The 23,949-nt window shown below is 38.7% G+C and overlaps 3 protein-coding genes across 7 annotated transcripts; 2 read left to right on the plus strand and 1 right to left on the minus strand.

The window, feature by feature from the left end:
- The first annotated feature begins 557 nt into the window (after window positions 1-557).
- Window positions 558-6,889, plus strand: tmprss5 (transmembrane serine protease 5). The gene is made up of 13 exons (XM_026313943.1): window positions 558-593; window positions 1,676-1,814; window positions 2,184-2,264; window positions 3,180-3,293; window positions 3,665-3,806; window positions 4,034-4,147; window positions 4,256-4,299; window positions 4,466-4,628; window positions 4,790-4,974; window positions 5,431-5,529; window positions 5,639-5,781; window positions 5,944-6,096; window positions 6,881-6,889. The coding sequence occupies exons 1-13, from the start codon at window positions 558-560 to the stop codon at window positions 6,887-6,889; spliced, it is 1,422 nt and encodes a 473-aa protein (XP_026169728.1).
- Window positions 6,890-7,127: 238 nt separating this feature from the next.
- pih1d2 (PIH1 domain containing 2) lies at window positions 7,128-11,219 on the plus strand. 2 transcript variants are annotated; one of them, XM_026299271.1, is made up of 6 exons: window positions 7,128-7,622; window positions 9,038-9,164; window positions 9,260-9,499; window positions 9,636-9,910; window positions 10,052-10,204; window positions 11,093-11,215. In XM_026299271.1, the coding sequence occupies exons 1-5, from the start codon at window positions 7,440-7,442 to the stop codon at window positions 10,184-10,186; spliced, it is 960 nt and encodes a 319-aa protein (XP_026155056.1). In that variant the 5' UTR covers window positions 7,128-7,439; the 3' UTR covers window positions 10,187-10,204; window positions 11,093-11,215. The 2 variants fall into 2 exon arrangements, with proteins under 2 accessions (XP_026155056.1, XP_026155057.1); XM_026299272.1 differs by lacking the exon at window positions 10,052-10,204 and having other exon boundaries at window positions 11,093-11,219.
- dixdc1a (DIX domain containing 1a) lies at window positions 11,102-23,312 on the minus strand. 4 transcript variants are annotated; one of them, XM_026299268.1, is made up of 16 exons: window positions 23,277-23,312; window positions 20,548-20,733; window positions 17,260-17,417; window positions 17,038-17,183; window positions 15,414-15,503; window positions 15,118-15,171; window positions 14,983-15,033; window positions 14,598-14,702; window positions 14,422-14,475; window positions 14,243-14,335; window positions 13,482-13,559; window positions 12,319-12,486; window positions 12,114-12,180; window positions 11,820-11,928; window positions 11,482-11,590; window positions 11,102-11,243 (listed from the first exon to the last, which is right to left on the minus strand). In XM_026299268.1, the coding sequence occupies exons 2-16, from the start codon at window positions 20,568-20,570 to the stop codon at window positions 11,160-11,162; spliced, it is 1,389 nt and encodes a 462-aa protein (XP_026155053.1). In that variant the 5' UTR covers window positions 20,571-20,733; window positions 23,277-23,312; the 3' UTR covers window positions 11,102-11,159. The 4 variants fall into 4 exon arrangements, with proteins under 4 accessions (XP_026155053.1, XP_026155055.1, XP_026155054.1 ...); XM_026299270.1 differs by lacking the exon at window positions 23,277-23,312 and having other exon boundaries at window positions 15,456-15,503; window positions 20,548-21,129; XM_026299269.1 differs by lacking the exon at window positions 23,277-23,312 and having other exon boundaries at window positions 14,243-14,332; window positions 20,548-21,129.
- Between the last annotated feature and the right edge of the window lie 637 nt (window positions 23,313-23,949).

The following is a 23,949-nucleotide window of genomic DNA, read 5'->3' on the forward strand; positions in this document are numbered from 1 at the left end:
TATTCCTGGCAGTTGTTCCCTTCACCTGGACTCAGGCAAATCTCACACCATGTATATGAGAAATATTTAAATAACCTTTCTATAAAATGTTCCTAGCTACCACTAGTTATGTTTTTTCATCATGAATTCAATTTGTTTTTAGGAAATTAAAAGAAGACAGGTTTTGCTCTCCCATCTCTGTGAGTTCAAGCTATTTTCCTCACCATTTTCAAATAACACAAATTCTTCATCTCAGTTGTTAATTACTTATTATTTTCAGAGTTAGTGACTCATTTTAGAAGCCACTCAAGTGACATTTTCTACCGTACCTAAAACACGTAATATATTTAAAATACAGAAAAACATTGATAAAAGCAATCTGACTGAGTTGGTTAAAACAGTGAAGACAGAAGAGAAAGTCTCATCTGTCACCGACAGAACAGACTTCATTTTGTTCTTGAGTGTTGAGAGGTGATAGCTTTGGATTCCAAAAGTATGGGGACTGACATGATATGAGGCTTTTCAACAATCTGCAATAATGACCTTTTCGCAGAACCTACAAACTGTCAGGTAATAACATGTCTCGGATGAAAATGGACAATCTTTTGGCACAGGTAAAAAGTGTTACCTAGCAATAGTCAGCTTGCAGGTATCTCTGGAGATGCTCCCCCTACAAAGACCTAGTTCAGCTTGCATCCCCTGGCCCCATGACCCCTTGGACAAACAACAGCCTCATTCTCTCCACCACTGCTGACTTCATTGTCTCTTTGTGAAGGGAAAATCCAGAGTTGCATTCTGTTAAATGGCAAAAGGTGCATTAGCCGAGAGTGGGACAGACCTCTCTACCTCCAACACTGGTCTACAGATGAACACGGACACTGCTGCCTTTTCCTCAGGACTGTACGCAAGAAAACATGGTAAGAAAAGAAAGCCTAAATATTCATTAGACCTTGAGCCATCTGTTTAATGTGTCCAATCCTGACAGTAACATCTTTCATTGTCACCTTTAAAATCTACAGTAACAGCTGGTATTTACACATGTAGTCTTTACTTCAAATGTCTATCACACTTGTCACACTTGTGTTTTTATGTGACCTATGCTGTACAGCTATACTAAGTTGCTAAACTGCTCCTGTGGTATATACAATTCATGCTACTTCCAGGGGCCAAAATTACAGTACAAGTTTAGCTATACCCAAGTGCTACAGTAGTACAAGAGAGCAGATGGTATGACATTTATTTAGAAGGATTTTGTTGTGTAATTGTATATTGTAGGTCTGCATCTCACATCTATGGAAAGCTTTATTATAATTACTCTAACACCTTCAATATGTTGCTAATAGAAACAGCTGCTCTTTGTAGAGCAAAGACACTTAAGAGTGATACAACCTTTCAGAAAACAGACAAGAACATGAAATGTCTTTCAACCTCAAAATGTGTGCTGTGCAAAAGGCAAAGCATGCTAAGACTACCAGGTTCCTCATTATACCTCAGTCCCAGAGAAGATATGTGACCCACATACACACACAAAGCTTTGACTCTATGCATCTGGACTGGTCAGTGGCGCCTAAAACTGAGGATTACAGTGTTGCTAATGAAAAGTGCGGGATTGGTGTTTTTGATACAAACTTGTCAAAACATTATCAAATACGAGCAAGCTGGAACTGAGGTCTGACATTATTGCTGTAATTCTTAGAGTCTTGATGGAGACACATTATCAGTGATTGAGAACCCAGTGGCTGTTAGCTGTCCTTTTCACACGGAGAAAACTGTAGGAGTTGCAGGATCCAAGGGAGTACAGGATTGGTTAAAAGGGATTCATTCAACGACTCATGGTAAGCTCCAGCAGTGCAACACCCGATGGGCACCAAATATCAAGTTAAAACAGCCATTCTTCTTCCTTCATTAAAAAAAAGATCTGCCCACTACCCTCAATTTAAAAAACAAGTCTAACTGAGACTGCACTGAATCAAACCATCTGTAGTGTGGTGACACATACAGTATAGCAGCAATTCCTTATAAAAATGTCACTACTTCAATTTCCTTTCAACTCTTTAGTGCCATGCATGTACTGAATACACCTTTCTGCTTCAGTCTTCATGCTGTGTGCCAGTGTGCTGTATATGTAACAGCTGACATTTAATAACTCTTGTCAGTTCATATATGGGATCAGAAGGCATTAACTCCAGTCTTAACTGCTTTAGCTCACAGGCTGGTGAGGCTACTGGCAACAGTGTGTGCGGTTGGACTTCTGGGAGGCTTAGCTGTAGGTGTCTGGTTTCTAGGTGAGTCACTGTGTCTGTGAAAGAATCACTTAATGACTTTGACAGTCACCAGGAAATGGAAATGAATGTGAAAATGTCTAGTTATAGCTACTCAAACGTCTGTGCATTTTTAGGTGAGAGCTCTTCTATAGAGTAGAGAATGACTGATTTCTAAGGGCAACACAATATCACCATTTGAAAGTTATAAAAATTTAATATATGACTTCAACAATTACTTGAATTATTAATGTCTTTTATTTTCTTAAATGAACTGATCATTTACTCTAATGCCAGAGACAACAAAACTCTTTTGCAATTATCTAAAGTTTCAAGTCTCCAAACTGTTGCTTATGTGGTCCAGCCCAAAATCCTATATATTTATGAAAAAGCAGCAGATTCTCCTACTAAAGAAAAATATGGAAACATTATGTTTCCATGTAAATGAATTATTCTGGCCAGTGTTTATTATAGGACATATATGTATGACAAATGGGTGATAATGTCTTAATATGTTTAAAGACCATGCAAAAAACAGCAATTCATTAAAAGAGCAGTCTCTCAATTTTACATATCCAAGTCATTCAATGATCGGAAAATATAGGATCCAGTATTTTTTGAGCAGGACCAATATTAACGTCTAGAAGCATGTCATCCCATGCTTCATCGGTTTTCTTTTTTATTGCTTCTCAAGTCCTTCAGGAACGATTTTAGAGCAGACAAAAATAATAATGCTGAGTATCACTTTAGTTGACTTTTTTATAATCAACAGGACACAATGAAAATGTTTTACTTTCCACTTTTGCATTGAAATATTTTTTTTGCTCTACAAACCCAACTTGGTCTGAAATGTGTACTAACTCTGACTATCTAGTTATTCTGATTATCTAGAAACAATGAGCATGTTTTTACTTTTGATTAAATCTGTACCACATACAGTCAGATTTCTGCTGAAGCCTTCCTCCTCCCAAAGTCCAGTTGGCCTTGGAGACACAAAAGAGACATCTTTCTGCAATGTGACAGAGGATATTCCTATCTCAGATCCCAGAAAAGGTCTGTCTCTCCTCCTCTCTTCAGGGTTGGGGCTAGGTGTGGTTCACTGTTTAATGAATTAACAGAGTGCATAATTGTGTGGTTTAGCCTATTGTTAGTGACTCTTCATATTGGGTCATAAGTCTATTCTGTAGGGGATTTAGCTGAACAGTAGCAAAATTATCATTCAGCAGCTGCTTCTTGTTGCCTTTTGTTTACTCTTGAGATACGCCTATTGAGTGACATGAAAACATCACACATAATGATCTGTTTGTATTGACTACATTAGCACAGATACTTGTGGTTTTCCTAATCATTTCCCAGTCATAGAAGAGGCTCATTCATTACTGGTGACTGAGAGCTTCTCTGTGGAGGGATTTTCAATCAATCAGATTCAGTGTTTTACAGGATCAGCCCAGAGAACTCCCTCCTGGAGATCCAGCTGGAGAAGCTCCCCACCTGGCTGCCAGTGTGCTACGAGAGGTGGAACTCTTCACTGGGAACGCTGGTCTGCAAACAACTGGGTTATCTGAGGTTTGCACTCTTGACAAGATCACTTGTTCCCTCAGCCCTTAATTCTGATTAAGACAGGAACACCCACTCACAATCTTATAGTTTAGTCTTAGCCAGCTCTGACAAGGTTGAAGGATTGGCTTTTTTATGATTTGATAATGCCTCACTGGCAATCTGGCTTCACATCTTATGAGCCTAAATTACTTTAATACTCAATTCCACCCATTTTGCATATGTTTTCTTACCAGACTGACCAGGCACAAAGGAGTGAATCTAACAGATATTGGGCCAAACTATACTGATGGATTTATACAAATTACCTCAGAACATAAAAGCACTCTGGAAAATATATGGCAATTCAGGTAAGGCAGTTTGTCAGAGAATATTATACTCATAATGATGCAGAGAAAATTCCTGCTACTACAACATTAATTATGCTTCATTAGTTACTTTTCTTTATTTATATTTAGGGGGAGCTGTATCACAGGGAAGGTTATTGCTTTGCAATGTTTTGGTGAGCAAATTCATCTTTTTTTTTTTTTTTTTACTTTGTACTTGACACAAATCACTATTGTTAATATCTTATTCTCTGAAAAATATCAGTGGCAGACATAGTGAAGGATGCCACTTGCTGTAGCACTTTCTCACCAATTCCTTCTAATGAATGAGTCCCTGTGTAGAGTGTGGGACACGAGCAAAGCTGCCCAGGATAATCGGGGGAGTCGAGGCAGCGCTGGGCAGGTGGCCCTGGCAGGTCAGCCTCTACTACAGCAACCGTCACACCTGCGGAGGCTCCATCATCACCAGTCAATGGGTAGTCACAGCAGCTCACTGTGTGCACAAGTAAGGCCAAAGACCTGGCCAGCAGTAAAATCACTGGACACAGCCTCTATGAAGCAGAATAATCTGACTAATAAGCATAGCAATTAACTCTTCCACACTGGACACATGACAGTTCTCTCACATTTGTGTCTTCCTTTCCTTTCCTTTCTCACACACATCAGCTACAGGCTGCCTCAGGTGTCCAGCTGGGTAGTATATGCTGGTATTGTCACCCGAAGTTCGGCCAAAATAGCTCAGCATAAGGGATATGCAGTGGAGAAGATCATCTACAACAAGAACTACAACCACAGGAGCCATGATAGCGATATAGCTCTGATGAAACTGCGGACCCCACTGAATTTCTCAGGTCAGTCTGGTAGCCTTGTCACAAGCTTTTCACACAACAGGCATGATGATATTTTAGTATTAATAATGCTACATATATATTTATTCAAAAGTATACAAACTTATATTTCACCACAACTCAAAATCCCTCTCTGCCTCAACAGCACCTTATGGAACAAAATGTAAAGACAGAACACCCAGAGTTTAAGGATCGCCATCCAGTCATATTTACTCCTCTTAGAGTAATAAGTTATGTCAAATTACCTTGTGAAATCTTAATACCTCCTCCTTTTAATTCATAAAAAATTCAAAATACATAAATTTGAAAATATTTTTCATTTCCAAAATGTAATGGTCAAACACCTCAGAGTGAGGTAACAACAAGCAAAACACATGTGTGTATAAATATATAAATTATATGTATATAAATTCTATCCAATGATAATGTTCCAGTGTCCTTTTCTTTTAACTTCTGTAGATACAATTAGGCCTGTCTGCTTGCCTCAGTACAACTATGATCTTCCAGGAGGTACACAATGTTGGATTTCTGGATGGGGATACACACAGCCTGATGGTGGTACGACACTACTGCACTGTCAAATGCTGCAAGTCTAATTCCAACATCATGAGAGTGTGCTAAGTGTATTTAAAGAGCCCCCTTAAATATGCTTTTTTTTTGTCCTCAGTTCACTCACCTGACACCCTGAAAGAGGCACCAGTTCCCATAATAAGCACAAAGAAATGTAACAGCTCTTGCATGTACAATGGAGAGATTACGCCACGGATGCTTTGTGCCGGATACACAGAGGGAAAAGTGGATGCGTGTCAGGTCAGAGGCATTTCATCATCCCCACTGCTCAGTAATTTGTTTTATCATTTCCTCTCCTGTGGATTGTTTTATCATCGCTTCGTCTGTGTTTTGTTTATGGTGAAACTGTGGCCTAATGAAACCTGGGTCAGTAGTGAACTGTTTTTGTGTTTACCTCTTCAGGGGGACAGTGGAGGTCCTCTGGTTTGCCAGGATGAAAATGTGTGGAGGCTGGTAGGGGTCGTCAGCTGGGGAACAGGCTGTGCTGAACCCAACCATCCTGGGGTTTACACCAAAGTGGCTGAATTCTTGGGCTGGATCTATGACATGATTGAGGTAAACAAAGCTTTTAGAAACTGAGCAAAAGTAAGCAAGTATTTGTACAAACTAGAGGTACAATATCTATATTCATAGGAATATTTCCATTTGATACCACTTCTACTCCACTACATTTCAGAGGAAAACACTGCACTTTACCTTCTAGATGAATATATTACATACAAAACATATGATCAGCTAGCAAAATCTGATTAATTCTGGATCAGAATAGGGCTGCAAATAGTCACTATTCGCATTATTCAAAAATCTGCAATTAGTTTTTTAGATTAGATTAGAAAATGAAAAAAAAATCCAAAGTGACATCTTCAAAATGTTTTTTTTTTTTTGGCCAATCAACACTGCAAAATCTAAACAAAAGGTACAGGTTAATAACATGTAAGAGAGCGAAAATCAGGAAATCCTTTGAACAGACTACAGTGCTCAACAGTAAGTAAAGTAGCTTGACCAGCTTTAAATGTTCCATAGACAGTAGGTGGTACAGTAATAATAAAGATAATGTAATGATATAGCTAACTCTCTGAGAGCGGTCATTAAGCTGCTTCATGGGGTACTTTTGCTTTTGACACTATGTTTTGCTGATACTGCATCTGTTCTAATCTTTTTAATGTAGGATTATTACTTATAATGGACTAATTTTACAACTTCCACTGCAGACTTACCAGAGAAGCCTAATCATCCATACACAGCAATGCACCCTATCACGTGTTTATACCATCTGCAATAAAGAAGGCATTGAGAGCTGTTTCTTCACACTGCGAACTATTCTGGTTGCTTTTTGCAGGACTACTGAGGAAGACTCTCGAAGCACAACAAACAGACCGAACTACTGAAAATTATATATGAGCCTTATGTTTACTTTAAATGTCCGCTATATAATGTACAGGTAAAGACAGACCTGAAACAACACAATGCATTTTTACGTGGTATTTTTTCATGTACTGAACATAAACGGTGCCTCTTGTAAAGCTTGTGTCCGGTGTGATGATTTATGAACTGCTTTTTCTGGTTACTATAGCAACTGACAACACTAGTTTGCTAACTCAGCCTAACTTCGACAGAAATTGGTTAGCTATCGTTAACTAGTTTCTTAGATAATGTGAGAGATGCTGCTCTCGTTTTTCATGTTTAGCTTATCTTTAAATAGCAGCTCTCACTCGTAACACTGCAGACAAGTTTGTTTTGTGACTTGAACCGCGGCGTTTCTCTAGTGAACCTAGCTAACTAACTTGTTAGCTAGCGTTAGTTGTTTTCCTGTCAGGCGGCTAACGTTAGCTAGCTCTGGTTAATTAATCGCGTTAAGCTAAGTGGCAAATGTTATTTAAGACTGGAGCCACCTCATAATGTCCTCCACTGGCACTTCAGAGGATGTTTTGCAGCAGATGAACCAGTTCTGGTCCCTGCTGGACGATTTTTGTCATAATGACCCTGTGGCCTATGGCAGGTTCATTCAGGAACAGATGGAAGAAGTGGCTAAATTCACCGCACCGCCGCAACTCCACTCGTGTATTGGTACTGAAATGCTGGTAAGTTGTTTAGGTGGCAGCAGTTTAGTAATGCTAACTCAGGTAAAATTAGTTAACTAACCTGAGCTACTACTGCTAAAGTTACCTCACCTGTACAAACTCTGTCTCTGGACAAACATTTTGCAGGGAAAGCACAGGTGTCTCATCAACACGGCCTGTAGCTACTGAACTATTGGCGTCACTACACGTGTTGCACCAAATCCATCCTTTTATTCATCCTTCGGACTCTGAGCCCAATTTAACTGTGCACTACACTGACACTACGCACTTAATTATGACCATGGTGTCATGGGTAGATTGATAGCGTTAAAATGTGTTTGAACACCACTATACTGGATGACTGGCAACCAGAAATTAAACAGTACCGTTACTGTTGATTAATCCATCAGTAGATTGTCAGAAAATAATAGTCAATGTTATTTTGAAATCCAATATAACTAAAAATTGACTGTAAATATTGTCTTATTTGGCCCAGTTTTCTCTGAGCAAACTTTCTATGACTACTTTGTATTTCTGGTCATCAAAGAAAAAAAAAAAAAGAAATACAATTTTAAAATGTTCATGTTAATTGTGAGCTTCAGGGACTAATTACCACTCTTCTGAAATTCTGTACCTGAACAATCACAAAATATATCATTGTTAATAACAAAAATGTGCAGCCTTTTAGTGATGGGTTAACGCTATCTTGCACAAGGTTATCTGTGTATTAATTATAAGACACAAAAAAAAAAAATTACAGCAGTTTAATAAAACACAACTTCACAATAAATGATCTAAATTTCCCATAGAAGTTAAGACAGCACCTTGGGCAGTTTCCATCTTTTCCTGACTGGTAATCCAGTCTTAGCTGGGGTCACAAACTTTATTGCTATTAGGAAAGAAAGAGTCCAAGGATAAAAAGAGCTACAAATTTTTATGGTGTGATAGTGGAAACTGTAAAAGAAACTGAAGTAGCTTGTCAAACCTTTTGTTTACTTTGTATAGGCTAATTAATCCTATTGCTGCACAGAAGCTGACAGGTAAAAGCAAATTTTTTATCTAAATACTACGAAGGCACGATGTTTGGTAACAGCTGTCAAAATTTTCAAGTCTATGATGAAAGGAGTAAACATATATATATATATATATATATATATATAAAACACACTCTAAGAACAAAAGCTATTCAGTTTACCATAATATAAACAGCAAATATTCAGCTCTGAGACTGGAACTTGTGAATTTTTACCATTTTAATTAAATGATGGCTTGATTAATAAAGTTATTACCGTTTAGTTTTCTGTCAATTGTCATACTTAATCATTCCTTTCTCTGTGCATATTAATGCTTTTACACTTCGTCCATTTATAGATAGGAGATGACTGCGTGTTTTGACAGTTTTTCTTTTTACAGCCAGTACATCTGTTCCTCAACAGGAGCCCAGGAAAGGTTTGCTCTATGTCAACATATGCAGCTGGAAATGTGTGCCTGCACCTCAGGATCACAGCAAGCCATTACCTTTATTTTCAGGAAAACTGGAAACAGACACAGATGAAGGTCGAGGTAAAGTACAAAACTGTGCTGCGTTAACAGCTACAGAATTTGTGTTGCGTGATATAAAGTAGAAAAGTAATAGATTGTGTGTTTTCCTTCTGTAGGCTCATATGCTGTGTTAGATGTAGCATTTAACCCTGCAGTGCTACAGGAAAGTAAGGTGGGCAAAACAGAGATTAACAAGGTTTATTTGCTGGCCTTGAACGTTGCCCATCAGCAGCATGGATTAAGGTTATCTCAGCAGCACACACTCATCAGCTGTAGCCCAAAAAGCAGCCCAGATGACTTGTACCGTCGGCTCGGGTTTCGGAAGTGGCCCAGCACCCCCAAAAAACCTGACACAAGTACAGTAACACATTTTATACTTCGATAAGCTGCTACAAGCCCTTTATGTTGAAACTATTTCTTTTGCTGCTGCATGTGTATCATCTTTCACCTTCTACTACAGTTTGTAATAATCCATAGCTATGCTTTTTATAGTGAGTCAGACCCCAGCTGCCTTGCTCCAGCAGATCTCTTCTCTATGTTCAGAGAAACAACATGAAGAGCCGGCAGCACAAATTATCTATAGACCTGCGGAGCACAAAAAGAAGGATTTGATTCAGGTCATGTCCACCACTTTTGAGCAGCCTCAGAAGCCAGAGTACCAACTTGATGTGAAGACTAATACAGCAGGAGTTCCTTGCAGCATAGAGCTGACAATGGAGCTGCCAAAGGTTTGCTCCATGTCAGAGTGCCAGCTGAGAATGTCCAAGGTTAGTGGTTACACACTCCTTGAACAGATATACTGAACCACCTTAGAATCCAATGTGTGGTTGGAGGTCATAAAAATACATAGTTGGCCTGTTTCTGTTGTTGGGTGTGTTAAAGAGATCAGGATGTATGTTTCTGTGTAGGATGACGTCTTACTGGAAGTGGAGGATGTCTACTATTTGCTTTTGAAGTTTCCAAACACTGTAAATGAAGACACTGCCTCTGCGATCTTTAACAAGAAGAAACGAAGGCTGACTTTAAGAGTGGATGTTTTGTGACCATTTGCTCTATTGGAGGTACACACCTATACAAATTTTAAAGCTTGGAGCAAACTCTCACAATACCTCAAAGTAATAACAAAAGCAAACTAAATTCCCGATATGCAATATTAAAAGTCTGGAAAACCCATTATACTGTAACTATTAAAAGTCAAGCTAACAAACAATACAAAACTCCCTTTTAAATTGATCTATTTCCCAAATAAAATTGTTTTTTTTCTGAAACAAATATGTGACTGTATGAGTCAATCTGCAGCAGCAAATTTAATTCTTCCATCCATCCGTCCATTATCTATACCATTTATCCAGTTCAGGGTCACAGGGAGCAAAATTGAATCCTTAACTGAGAAAAAAAAATTGACTTTAATGACAATCTGCGTGTTTTGTTTATTAATACGTGGGTGTATGAGTGGTGCTGTATAATGGCTAGGAACTAGTGCACAGTGTTGTTACTGAATGCTGGAATAATAATTGACAGAAAAATGCTCCATGCACTAATTTAGGTTTATTAAAACATTAAATTGATGCGGAACAACAACATCAGTGTTTGGCAATCTCAAAGATGTGAAAAACGTCAGTAAAACACTACAGTTTGCATACTGTTCACTGATTACAGCTTTTTAGAGTACGACTTGTCACATTTATTTATCATAAATCACATTAACTGTCTTTATTTTTTAGAGTTTCAAGTAACATTACTGACCATTAATTGGTAGTCTCACATATTAATTTATGAGCTGCAAACAATGTCTAATATACATTCCTTCAAAAAAGTGGCCCTCAAACTTCAAGTCAAATTCTTCATATGAAACATTCACTTCTAAAACATGTTTTTGTATTGAGAGGATGTTATATCCATTGGTCCCAGTTAATTGTGTTTTGTTTTCTCTGTTATGGCATCACAAGTTTTTTCAGTGGAATCCTGGTCCAGTGGCAACAACTGAGTCTTGCAGTGATCTCTAGTTTCCTGGCTCTATCTCCTCTCTCCATGATCCTCCTCCACCCATGCTACAATCTTTCCTTCCCAGCCTGGCACAACTGCTCCATCCTGGAAAACCTAGACAGCCAAAACCAAGCATTTACATACACAACAGAGAGTACTAAGGGAGAAACTGAAAATATCTACTCTGTTTTACAAAATTATCTGGGATAGAAACAAGTCCTCCCTCAGCATTTTGCAATATAAAGCAGGCATCTATTATTAGTATGTCATGCTCTATAACAGGCATTTCACATTTGCCTGCTGAAGCTGATGGGAAAAGTAGTAGGGGCTATAATTTTCCTCCCACACCCACCTCCTCTTTCACTGTGCCAAACTCCGGGTCAAGGGCCTTGAAGTGGTATCTGAAACTGCCTTGTCTGTCTACAGCAGCCTTGAAATCTCGTAGTGTCACCTCACCCAACCTGCAAGCACACACTGTCAGTCATGATTTATGCAAACAAACATACACCCACAGAAGCATTAAGGATAAACATTTAACCAGCACAGTATACTGAAGCATCTATATAGGTCTGGTCATGTAAAAACAGTTCTAACCCAAACAATAATTTGCGTATAAAATTATGCAGGCCACAATAAGGGAACAAATCAACACCATTATACAAGCCCAGCATAAAGTGTTTTTATTTTCACCTTTTTGGGATGTTAATCAGAAATGGAGTAAGGGAACGATCAGTGAAGTAGAGCACTTTAGTAGAGACAGCGGTGTCCAATCCTGGGCTGCTGTGTGAGTGTGCCATTTCTGGAAATAATTAAAAAACATGTTTTTCACAACCAAACACTAAAATGGTTCTATCCTCGCAGACTATAATGGCCTCTCCCTACACAGCAGTGTAATGAAATGGCACAATTTGATTTAACAGCCTGTGATGAGATGTTGCAGAGGATGACAAATTCTTAACAAAACAAGGATTTTGTTTCTCTCACTTGAGCTCGATGGCCATGAGTCACGGTCTGTTGAGTTGGCTCTACGTCCCGGTGACTTAAATTCCTCCTAGAAGAAGAACCAATTACTCATGGTAAACAATCGAATCTCTTTTTTTGTTGACTTATCATTTATCAGGTGACAGATGTTTTGCTCCATTTTAGATGTACTCAGAAATGTTATGTGTGTGTGTGAGAGAGTGTGTACCCCTTTGTCCTGTCTACGATGGGTGTCGACCGTAAGAGAGTGTAATCGGTCCATGAGACTGGACACACCCTGCTCCAGAGTGTCCAGGGTGTGATGCTGGGGGTCGTGGCCAGAAAAACTGTCCCTCAAGCTACGCAGGGCCTCTCTGACCAGCTGCAGCTCTTCACCCTGCAACAAACAGCTTCTTGATAATCATAAAGTTTCTAGAAATCTGCATTAAAGTTGTTTTTCATAACAAGCTAATAAGCATGGAAGCCCTTTTTTTCCTATGAAAGAGAAACTCAATCCATCCATCATCTAAACCCACTTATTCCTTAAAAAGGGTCACGGGCATCTGCTGGAGCCTATCCCAGCTCTCTTTGGGTGGAAGGCAGGGGTACACCCTGGACAGGTCACCAGTCACACCACTCACACTCACTTCTATGGGCAATTTAGAGTCACCAATCAACCTGACATACATGTTTTTGGACTGTCGGAGGAAACCAGAGTCCCTGGAGAAAACCCACACAAGCACAGGGAGAACATGCAAATTCCACACAGAAAGGCCGAGTTGCAAACCCAGGACCTTCTTGCTGTGAGGCAACAGTGCTAACCACTCAGGCACCGTGCTGCCCTGAAAGAAAAAATATGACAATGTAAACATGGTAAAATCAAAATACTCCTAGTATGTCAAAGTTATGAGAATACAAATCAAAATTTTGACTTCAAAATTATAATAGTCAAATAAATTTTTAGTATAAGTTTATGTTTGGACTTATTAACTCATAATTCCTGTCTATGCCATAATTGTAATTCTGCGCTATAAAAGTGAACAAGATTATTTTGATATAGCATTTCATTAGTCAAAGTTCTGACATGTTCAGTTGTAATTCTGATTAACAACATTGACAGTAGCATTTTTTTTTATAATGCATAATTTTAATCTTCCCTCTGACTTCCTCTCCCAGACCAAACACATGCAGGTCAAGTGACTCTAAATTGCTGGGAGGTGGGAATGTTTGTCTGTCTCTATCCTAGAGATCAAATCCAGCACCTCCATATGACCCTTCACAGCATACACAACATAGCTAATGGGTGGATGTTTGGAGAGTAAGCCATTAGAGCACTGAACTGCAATTGATAGTGTCATTACAAAAAACCTGAAATAAAAAAGGGGTACATACTGGTGCATTGTGTTGGAATGCTGGAGGAGATGTCAAAGCCACTGTATTACTGTAACCACTGCTTTCACTCCTGAATGACTGCAAAATGGATAAACAGTGTATGTAAATATGTACATAAGGTTGAGTGAGTCTCATCTTTTGAAGAATAAGGCTGCGGATAGTGTTATAATTATCTTTTCTTCCATAAATGCCATGAAAATAGTAGCCAAAGCCAAAGAATGGTGCAAGCATTCATTGTTGTCCAAAATGCATCAATGAGCCAGCATTGCACTGACTATGGATCATTACAATGAACATGGATTCTGCTGTTTATTTTGAGTCAAGCTCATGTACACCATCATTTTGCTGAAAGCAGTGCCCAACAAATCTACTACAACAAATCTACTTACTTACTTAAATGCTTATAAATACTACAGGACCCAGCTGTGTTTAGAAACATTTCCGCCAAAATAAAAGTATTCTTTTCAAGAAAGTCTAGTCTACACAAACAGAATATCCCCAGCCTTATTCAGTCTCTTCCTAAAATCTAATTTTGTTAGAGTTTTTAAAGTTTATTTACTCTATATATATTTTTTTGATCCAGTTAATGTCTTTTGTTACCTGATTATATTTTCTTTTTGAATTTGTAACTTGTATACTTCAATTTTAAAGTACTATGAAAGGGTGATTTTTAAAAAAATATATTGTTATCATTGTCATATATGCAATTCACACCCAAACATATACTGTGGAAATACTTGAAATGTTTTTAAGATCCACACCCGTCCAAGGCTGTCTTCATGTGCTTTATGCTGAGCTTCATCAAGCTTTTGCTGGTGTTGCTGCAGTAGCCTGTCCTTCCTGCCGAGTTGCTGCTATTGTGACAAGAAAGATGGATGACAGAAATCTTTATATGCATATCTAAAGAATGCAATGAAGAATAAATGATCAGAGACAATACCTCATATTCACTGAGTAACTTGTTCTTTTCACTCAACTTGTGTTTGAGCTCAGCCTGCACACAAATACATGAACATGAAATATTAGTGATATACTGCTTCCCCACACAAACTTACATCCAAGGTCAAGGTGGGGCAGATATTTTATCATCTCAAACAGAAATCACCACTGTCTCACATTTTCCCCTTCCAGCTGATCTTTGGCCATGTTGCACCTCAGTAGTTCCTGTTTCAGCTGCAGCACAGCATCCTCCTGCACTGCCAGGCGCTGCTGCAGAGCATCCTAATGAAGAAAGAGGGTTGGATCAAAGAAAGATCCAGAGAAAGCCTGAATACAGATACACTGTGTTGACCTGCAAATGCCTTATTGACAGCATACCGTACATTAATCTCTAAACATCACCTTTTTAAAGAAATGAAAAATATACAGAATAGGCTACTGTGTATTATAGAAACTACAGAATTATCCATTTGGGTGGGTACACAAATGGAAGAGACTACCTTATACCCTTTAATTCATTTTAATTCACACACAAAGGACAAATATAGAGTAAGAGGTTTACCTTGATGGCCTGAATGTGGCGCGCCTCCTGTTTGTGTCGCAGGAGTTCCCTCTAAGAGCCACATAAATGAACAGAGACATTAGAGAGAAGGACTCTTTGCATCTATATAAACCTAATTGCATTTTCTTACTGTACCTTGAGATCAAGGGCTTCCTCCATGCTTTGGTCCAGACGACTGCGGATTAGAACCTTCAAAGGGAGAGGACATGAGCAGTGTAATTAGAGATCGGGAAAATGTCAGAGCATATGAGGAGGCAGTGGGCCTGTGTGACAGCAGGCTAGCCGATCAGAGATATTCATTTGTGCTCTATGGTTGCCGCTCTCAAGGGGAGTGATGGTGGCCCACCCAACTGAAAGGCTGACACTGAAAGTTCACACACAGTAACAAACAAGTGCTATTTTCCTGACTTAGCAGAAAAAGGACACTGTACCAGCTGCTGTTCAGCGTTAGCCCGGTTATCTCCGAAACTCACAGAGCCATCCTGGTCCTCCTCTGGAAGGGAGCCATGGAGCAGCAAAGCCTGAGGACAAAAAAACAGACACATGCAGAGTGGAGGCCAGTAAGTAGTCATAATTAAATATACATGGCAAAGAAGCCTACGTGTCTGTATTTGTCTTTGTAAATACAACAGGTCTGTATTTTTATACTTGAATGCACAAGAAGGTTTCCATTTCAGCAAACCATCCATCTATCTATACCCACTTATTCCTATTTAGGGTCACAGGGATCTGCTGGAGCCTATCCCAGCTCTCTTTGGGTGGAAGGCAGGGGTACACCCTGGACAGGTCACCAGTCCATCACAGGGCCACATAGAGACAAACAACCTCACACACTCACACTCACTCCTATGGGCAATTTAGAGTCACCAATCAACCTGACATACATGTTTTTGGACTGTGGGAGGAAACTGGAGTACGTGGAGAAAATCCACACAAGCACAGGGAGAACATGCAAACTCCACATAGAACATGATCAAACTGAAATCAAAATGAAAATCTTGCACATATAGACTTCATTTTCACACACACACACACACACACACACACACATATCAAAATTATCAAGTAGATACCAAATATTACTAAGGTTGTAAAACAAGCATGGCCACTTTTCAGAAACTAAAAATATACTAAGCTGTGCTTGAACTGCTTTTGCACAGAGTTTGAGTTCAATTACCAGGCAACAAGCAACAAATACACAATAAATCCTTGTGGATCATTGTGGAATAGAGAAACACCTGCACTGCTGTATTTTGTTTCATTCAGTTCATAATTTAGTCTTCGTTCAGTTACTGTTTTAAAGAATCTATTATTTCCGGTAGGAAATAATAAACGAAACTAAATAGATATATAAAATTTTGCCAAAAAACGGAACTGTTCATCTTAGCAAAAACATTGCACTCACTTTAAAAATCTGGGTGCTATGTGTGTAATGTGCAGCTTCTACACTTCTCTGATGGACCAGAAAAGCAGCTGCACTGGACGATTGACCTCACTGTGCTGCAGGACTGAACGATACAGGCGATCCTTCATCCCCACTGCCTTCAGGCTCTACAACACCTTAGCCAATGGCAGATGTCGCTTGGATTGTTACTGACTACTCTCATTACTGACTACTTATTATTTTCACTACACAACTACCTGAATTCTCCCTTATCTTATGTGTATGATTAAGAATAAATTCTAAATTTTTACAAATTCAATAACATAATACAATAATAAAATACAATACAATAATCCAATACTTCATATATCAGACATGGAACAAGGGATGTCCTGATTTTTCTGTATCAACAAATTGCCAGAAAATTTGAAGAAACAAAAACATTGTCTTCACACAATTTAAATCTTCAGTTGCTACATTACGAGTTTGTCCATGAACTTTCCTGGGCAGAGGAACAGACGTCTGGAAAATTCTTAAAAGCTCACTGTATTTCTTTACTAAATTAGAGCTGTAATCTTCTCCAGGTGCAACTGTAGTCTGCTTGCCTTCTGCTGGTGTGTTCATCGCAGGGGTGCTGTTTAGTTTCAAGTGAGCTATCAGCACGAACTTACCTGTAGGCGGAACACCATCCTCCTGGCCTCCTGCATCTCCTTCTCCAGCTGCTCCTGGTGGGCGTCCAGCTGCTCCTCCCAGGACTTCCCTTCTTCCTGCCCATCATGTCCCAGGGAGGGACACAATCCACAGAGAGACACCTCTTCTGAAAAGAAGAGATGGACAGGAAAATAAGGCAAGCACTGTCTTGTTCTACAAGAGCTGAAGTGCGGTCAACCAACCTGTGACAGATTTCTTCTCTGTCAGCTCAGATTTGTCATCCCAAAGTTCCCCCTGGTTCTTAGACTGATCATGGACTGTTTCATCTTTAGGGGTGTCAGTGGGCTGGGTGACAACATACTCCTCTTTGGGGGAGTGAGCAGGGCTGGCTGAGCTGAGGCTGAAACAGATGGTAGGCACAAGCAAAAATGAGTGTGCTTGAATCTCCTGCCAAATGAACAGCAATAAATAAACCCAGCTACATAAAATGAAGTTATCCACTTTGATAACTCACCAAGGTGCACAAAATGGGAATTAATCCCATCAGGGCTTCCGATTTTAAACCATATCCATTTTTAAACATGTAAACCCCATAGGAATACAGCAAATCACAGACTATTTAACACATAATAAAATGAATGCAAACACAGAACTGAAACCTGTTCAGAAAATAGCCTGCAGGAGCAGGAATGAAACACCATAATTTTCCCCACAGGAAATTCTTTACATAGTTTGCGATCCCTGTGGCCAAAGCTTTAAAACATAATGTTTGTGGCCGGTTTTCCTTTAGTTGGTATGAATATATATTCCGTGTGTTTTCTGAGACCGACTCCAGTAGCCTGAGGTTCAAGTCAGCTGTCATCTTCACTCTGCACTGTTTGTAGAAGTAGGATACAGCTACAGTAACCTGTGACCTGTGGCTTTATGCACGGTCCTTTAACAGAGGGCTCCTTCTTTTTCCGTCAATTACTGTGTGGGAAAACATCTAGGCCTACATCTGTGGAAACAGATCCACACTTTGTGGTAGCAATGGGATTGAAAAGCCTCACAGTTCACCATTCTGCTCCCAAGGCTAAAAAAGTAAAGAGGAAAAAAAAAGAAACTGAGGACTTAAACATGGGGATAAAACTGTATTTAGAAACCAAAGAATGTCTAGAGGGATTACATTTGCAGAGTTAAACACGCTCTTCCCATATATTTGCAGCAAGATTTAGATGTAGCCAATGCGATTTTCTGCTTATCTAATAGCATTACTCAGCACACACTAACAGACAGTAAATAGGAACACTTGTATGAGCTATCTCTTTTGAATTCGCACTTAATAATTATGCACATGTTCCTGTGATGCCTTATTACAATGTGCACCTCATTCCGTTCAGTCAACACACAAACTGGAAACAAGAATGAGACTCTACAGCAATGCAGCCGTGAGCCAGCACTTATTCCCAAATGTAGGTAAATATGCTCCTGTCACCCTGCTAAATGCTTAAAATGACAAAACTAACATGTGATGTTAAACAGGTATGTATACCATGTTTATTAGTTTGTTGCCAACTGTGCTTACACTGTTATTCAATTTAAGGTTTTGTTGAAAATAACACAATGGATAATTGGACATGAATTTGGCTATGGACAAAAAAAAAAAACTGAGGATTTCATTGTGATCCATCCAATAGTTGTGCAGACATCACATTAAAGAAACAAGTGTGTTTGCTGGCACTACTAGAAAAGTTAGACAATCACCAAAGTCATTAGGATTCATTGTCTGGGCACCATTAATATTTGTACCACATTACATCATGTATCCAATAGTTGTTGAGCTTTATCAGTCTGGGTCCAAGGGGTAAAGCAGCAGGCAAACAATACCAAAGATATCATTTGAATTGTTCATTTAATAAGAGAGTTTAATCATGTCACACTTGTGTGGCTGCTGTTGTCACATGACAGTTGCAGTTAGGTCCTCATTGCACCAGATTTAAAAAAAAAAAAAAAAAGACCTGACAGTCTTATCAGATGTTGCTGTGATTGTCCCTAAGTGTTTTTCTAAAGGGGATCAAAGAAGCTGCTTCCTATTAATTTTGTCCCAGCAGACAATGACATTATAGAGATACCCTCAATAAACTCTCACTAATGTATTTTTCGAGGCTCGCTGCTGATCAGTTTCACAGAACACATACATACAAGCAGATCTGGAACATATGGGTTAAGCTGAAGATTAAACCCTCTGAGCACTCAGCAAGAGATGAGCTTCAGTGCAACAGATCGACAACATTTGATCAGCGGAAACCTACTAAATACATTTACTCCAGAACTGTACTTAAATGTTAAATTTTGAGGTGGAATATTTTATTATTTGATGATTTGCTTATACTTCACTGCATTCCAGAGTGAAATATTATAGGCTTTTTACCCTGTATATGTCTGGCAACTACAGTTACTGGTTACTTTACAAATTATAGTTTTATATTAAAAAACTGTTTTTACCAGCCTCTACAATACAGTGCTGAAGAGACCAATTGATCCAAGACTTCCTAAAAAACAAAGACGAGAGTAAACCCCAAAGCTGAATATAGATTTCTTTAGCCTAACTTTGTTTTTACTTCTTTTCTCCCCATTAATCTTCTCATGACACCTCAAGTTTATTTTGTGACCCTCTCAAGGTGGCCAGACTACAAGTTTGGAAACACGGGACTAAAATGCCAAACTGTATAAAAAGTAGTTAAAACCAGCTTCTCCTCAACCAGCTGAAACAATATAACATATTAGGCATTACTGCATTGGTAGTAATAGTAGCAAACTAATAATGTCGTAGATAATAATATATCAGTCACAGGGAATATTTTTCTAGCCTGTATCATGACTAATTTCACATTTTGATAAAAATGCTTCTTAAAAAACTTTTGATTTTGTAGGATTTCAAATGCAGGGCAGTTTCTCGAAGTATTTTATAGTGTTGTACATTCTCAGTACTTTCATTTAACTTTTAGGTACTTCTTTCACTACTGGTGACTAGCATGGCAAGTTACTACATTTAATATTTAGAAGCCCTTTGATTTTGCCCTTATTTTTAAAAGATTAGTTTTACATGGCATGCAGCCTATAGTTGGTGTTACTTAATATCAGTTCCAGGAAAACATGGTGCTTTGTATAAAATTTGAACTTAACTATACTAACTAATATACACTAAATTGTATAGTTTTCATCCTAATCATAAAATGGAAGAGCCGGCAGTGGAACTGAGACGGTGGTTGCTAGGCAATAGCAGCTCAGCTCGCACAGACACACCCACACCTCCTGCACTGTAAACACTGAACAATACCCTGCACCATTTGAGCATAAGTGTCATGTTGTTGTAGTGAAATGCATTTCTAATACTGAGACTGAGACACACATGCTGATCAAGGTGATTGAACTGATGTACAGTCTCCTAAATGTAGGCCTCATTCATTGTATGCCATGATGCACTGGAGACAATAATAGCAGCCTGTTATGAAATAACATTAAAATAATAATTAGAAAACAGCTCTTACCATTTCATTTGTTTGGCTCCCATGCTGGCACAGGCTTACCCTCCCATACAGTCGGACTCCTGCATCTGGGTGATGCTCTGCTCCTCAGTCAGGACCATAGCTCAAACACAGCCATAGGCAGCAGGGAGGGGAGCAGCCCTGAAAGCAGCAACCACAGGAACCTCCACGACGCACACTGTGTTTAATCTGAAATAACAGCACGTTCAAATTCTATCCAGCTGCATATTCCTAAAACACAAAGCTCCAAATCCTAATCAAAAGCCCTGAATCCTTCCTCTAAATCATACAAAGCTCAGTCCTAGCTGGCAGGGACAGAGGGAGAGAGGGTTGGGTCTCAGCAGCACCACTGACTGAAGTCTGCCTGGTTTCTCATTGCACTCGCCTTGTGGTTGAGCTCACCAGCTCCCATTCACGAAACACAATGTTTTTTGTTCTTTGCGAACAAGAACTGATGCAGCTCTTGTGCATCTTTTTCAGCCTTTTTGCTCTGCCGCCCTTTTTGCATTTATTCCCTCTCCCCTCCCCTCCCTCCTTCCCTCTTTGTTTTCTACTCGGTCGCACAGGCTTTGTATCAGTCCTTCCTTCTTTGAGCAAGCCAGGATGTCAGAGATGGCTCTGTCTGGGTGTTTACCCTCCCCCTTCACTTCTCCCTCCCAGCCCCATTGCTCCCTCCTTTTACCATTTGGAGGAGGGAGTGGTTTTTCCTTTCTCTTCACTTTGTCTGTATTGGCTCTGACTGCAGCTAAAATGACAACCAACATATAGATTGTAAAAATCAGACATAAAATCTATGCATTGAAGTGTTTGAGCTTGTACAATATAATAATAATATAAGCTGAAGAGAGAGGTTAATCATATATATTTACACAGTCAGGGGAAGTATGGAGGTACATGGAAATAAACATGGAAAATGGCATTTATTGAATGAGGACATTAGATCATAAATACAACTCTTTTCACATTGTTCATTATGTACTGTATATGCACAACCATCCATTTTTTTTACTGTAACTGCAACAGAAAAGCCTTAAAAATCTAACTTATTTAGGTATAAAATATTGAAGCAACCAGATCAAACCAAAATATAAAAAGTGTCAGCTTTATAATTTGAGCAGTAGGCAGCAGAAACAAAAGGTTTTCTGTGACATATGCTGCTAGCCTTAAGTACTCATGTGAAAGGCATTTTGGCTGAGCACACTGTCATTAAGCTGTTAGAAATGTTGCTGGTGTCATCAGCAAGAATATGAACTAGGTCTCTACGTGGCAGCTTATAGTTCTTCTCAGAAGAAAATGACAGTGCCTTAAATTCTGTATGAGCAGCATCAACACATGCTTCAGTGAGCTGCTTTACTGCAGAGTGAAAATACAGAGCGGTGAACATGTATGCAGAGTTAGATTCATTGGAGCAAACAGCAAAACAGACAATTTCAGTGTCAATGGAAGATCTCAGATCCTATTACTATGCAAAATTAACACTACGGTGTAGAAATACTGTTACAAGTAAGCTACATTAAAATGAAAGTGATAAAAGTATAAGCATCAAAATTCACAAAAGAGTAACAGAAGGGCCTATTTAAGAATAATACATGGATTACTGAAATGTAATTATTGGTGCATTTATCTGTAAGCATAATGGTGTAGCTGCTAAAGGCAAGAATAATTTTACTACTAAGTTTCACCATATTTCATATTAATTATCTGAATCTGCAAACTAACTAGTAACTAAGGATTAAATTAAATGTAGTGGAGTAAAATGCTAAATATTTCCCATGGAAATGTAGTGGAGCATAAGTATTCTTTTCTGCCTTACTTTGACTGTTTTCACACTAATATTAAAAAGATAACAAGACACTGGAGTAGGAAACAGGCAGATGATGAAGATTTGGCAGGCCAAGATGAGACCAAGGGAGGAATCAAAATGTTTCTTTAACAGAGAATATTAAATTCATGCATTAATGATAAATAAGGAATGACTTTGCTTTTCAAAGTGTGGTGGGAAAGTCATTGCTCCACCGCTGGGGAGCCAGGAGGTGAGAAGAAAGCCAGTTTGCCACAGGGACAGCATGCAGTCAGCCAATTTGTAAATCAAATGAGTGGCTAAAATAGAACAGATTGTTTGTATGGTCACAGTGGATTTTGATTGTAAATTATTATTGTGCCTTCCATGAAACAAGATTTAACCATCTTTTTTATTACAGTGACCTTCAAACTGATATGCATGAAGCACCACAGACTGATGAGACTATCCCTAGAAATCACATCCTATTTTTGTTGCCAAATACAATTTATAAATCAAAGTGTGCGGTTGTTTATTAGGCTTATTGTTTGGGAGGCACACTTACACTGGAGTGTCTGAAAGATGATTGGAAGCCATTCTCTATCAATATAAATCAGCTGTGATCCAAAATATGTCTGCATTTAATTTTGTTTTTTTGTTTTTTTGTTCTTGAATCACCTGAAAATGATCAGCTGCATTATTATTATCTATACAAGAGGTAATAATAATAACTAACTTGTAAACTAACATGAAAACATCTGGAAAAAATGCAGCACTCCCTTCCAGATCAGCACAGAAACATTTCCACCCAATTTCATTTGTAATCCCTCTGTCAACATTTCAATTTGGTACACTGAATGTACATCTTTGTGGATGTTGTTTTTAAGCACTGTATATTAAACTACATGAACATGCATCATATGGTTGGATGATTACAATGTGGATGGCTCACCATATTTGGTGAGAGGACTAGGAGGAGCTGGTCATTTGAGTATTATGGAGGCCACAATGCTCCTGGGAACCTTCAGTGCAGCAGATTTTTTTTTTTTTTTTTTTGTAGCCTGCCCCAGCTCTATGCATATCAACAATATTGTCTCTGAGCTCTGCTGGCAGTTCCTTTGACCTCATGGCTTGGTTTTTGCTCCGATATGCATTGCCAGCTGTGAGACCTTCCATAGAGAGGTGTGTGCCTTTCCGAATCAGGTCTAGTCAATTTAATTTACCACAGGTGTGCTCCAATCGAGGTGTAGAAACATCTCAGCAAAGTTCAAGTGAAATAAGAGGCCACTGAGCTAATTTCTCATTTTCACATGTTGTTGCAGAGGGTCTGAAAAAAAACGTGAATATAAAAAAGTGATATTTCAGTTTTTCCTTTTTAATAAATTTACAGACATTCCTAAAAATTCTGTTTTCACTTTGTCATTATGTGGTACTGAGTGAAGATTTTAAACAACTGTAGTATCAGACTGCAACATAACAAAATTGTAAAAAAGTGAAGTAAAGTAACATATGAGCAAATGGATATGAATAATGTAATCCTAAGTATGTACAGTATATATACAATATATCATGGAAAGTGCAGAGAGTTAATTGTATAGATTTATACTGTTGATTTACATTTAACT

The sequence above is a fragment of the Mastacembelus armatus genome, chromosome 13, assembly GCF_900324485.2.
Source record: "Mastacembelus armatus chromosome 13, fMasArm1.2, whole genome shotgun sequence".
In the NCBI taxonomy this organism is placed as follows: Eukaryota; Metazoa; Chordata; class Actinopteri; order Synbranchiformes; family Mastacembelidae; genus Mastacembelus; species Mastacembelus armatus.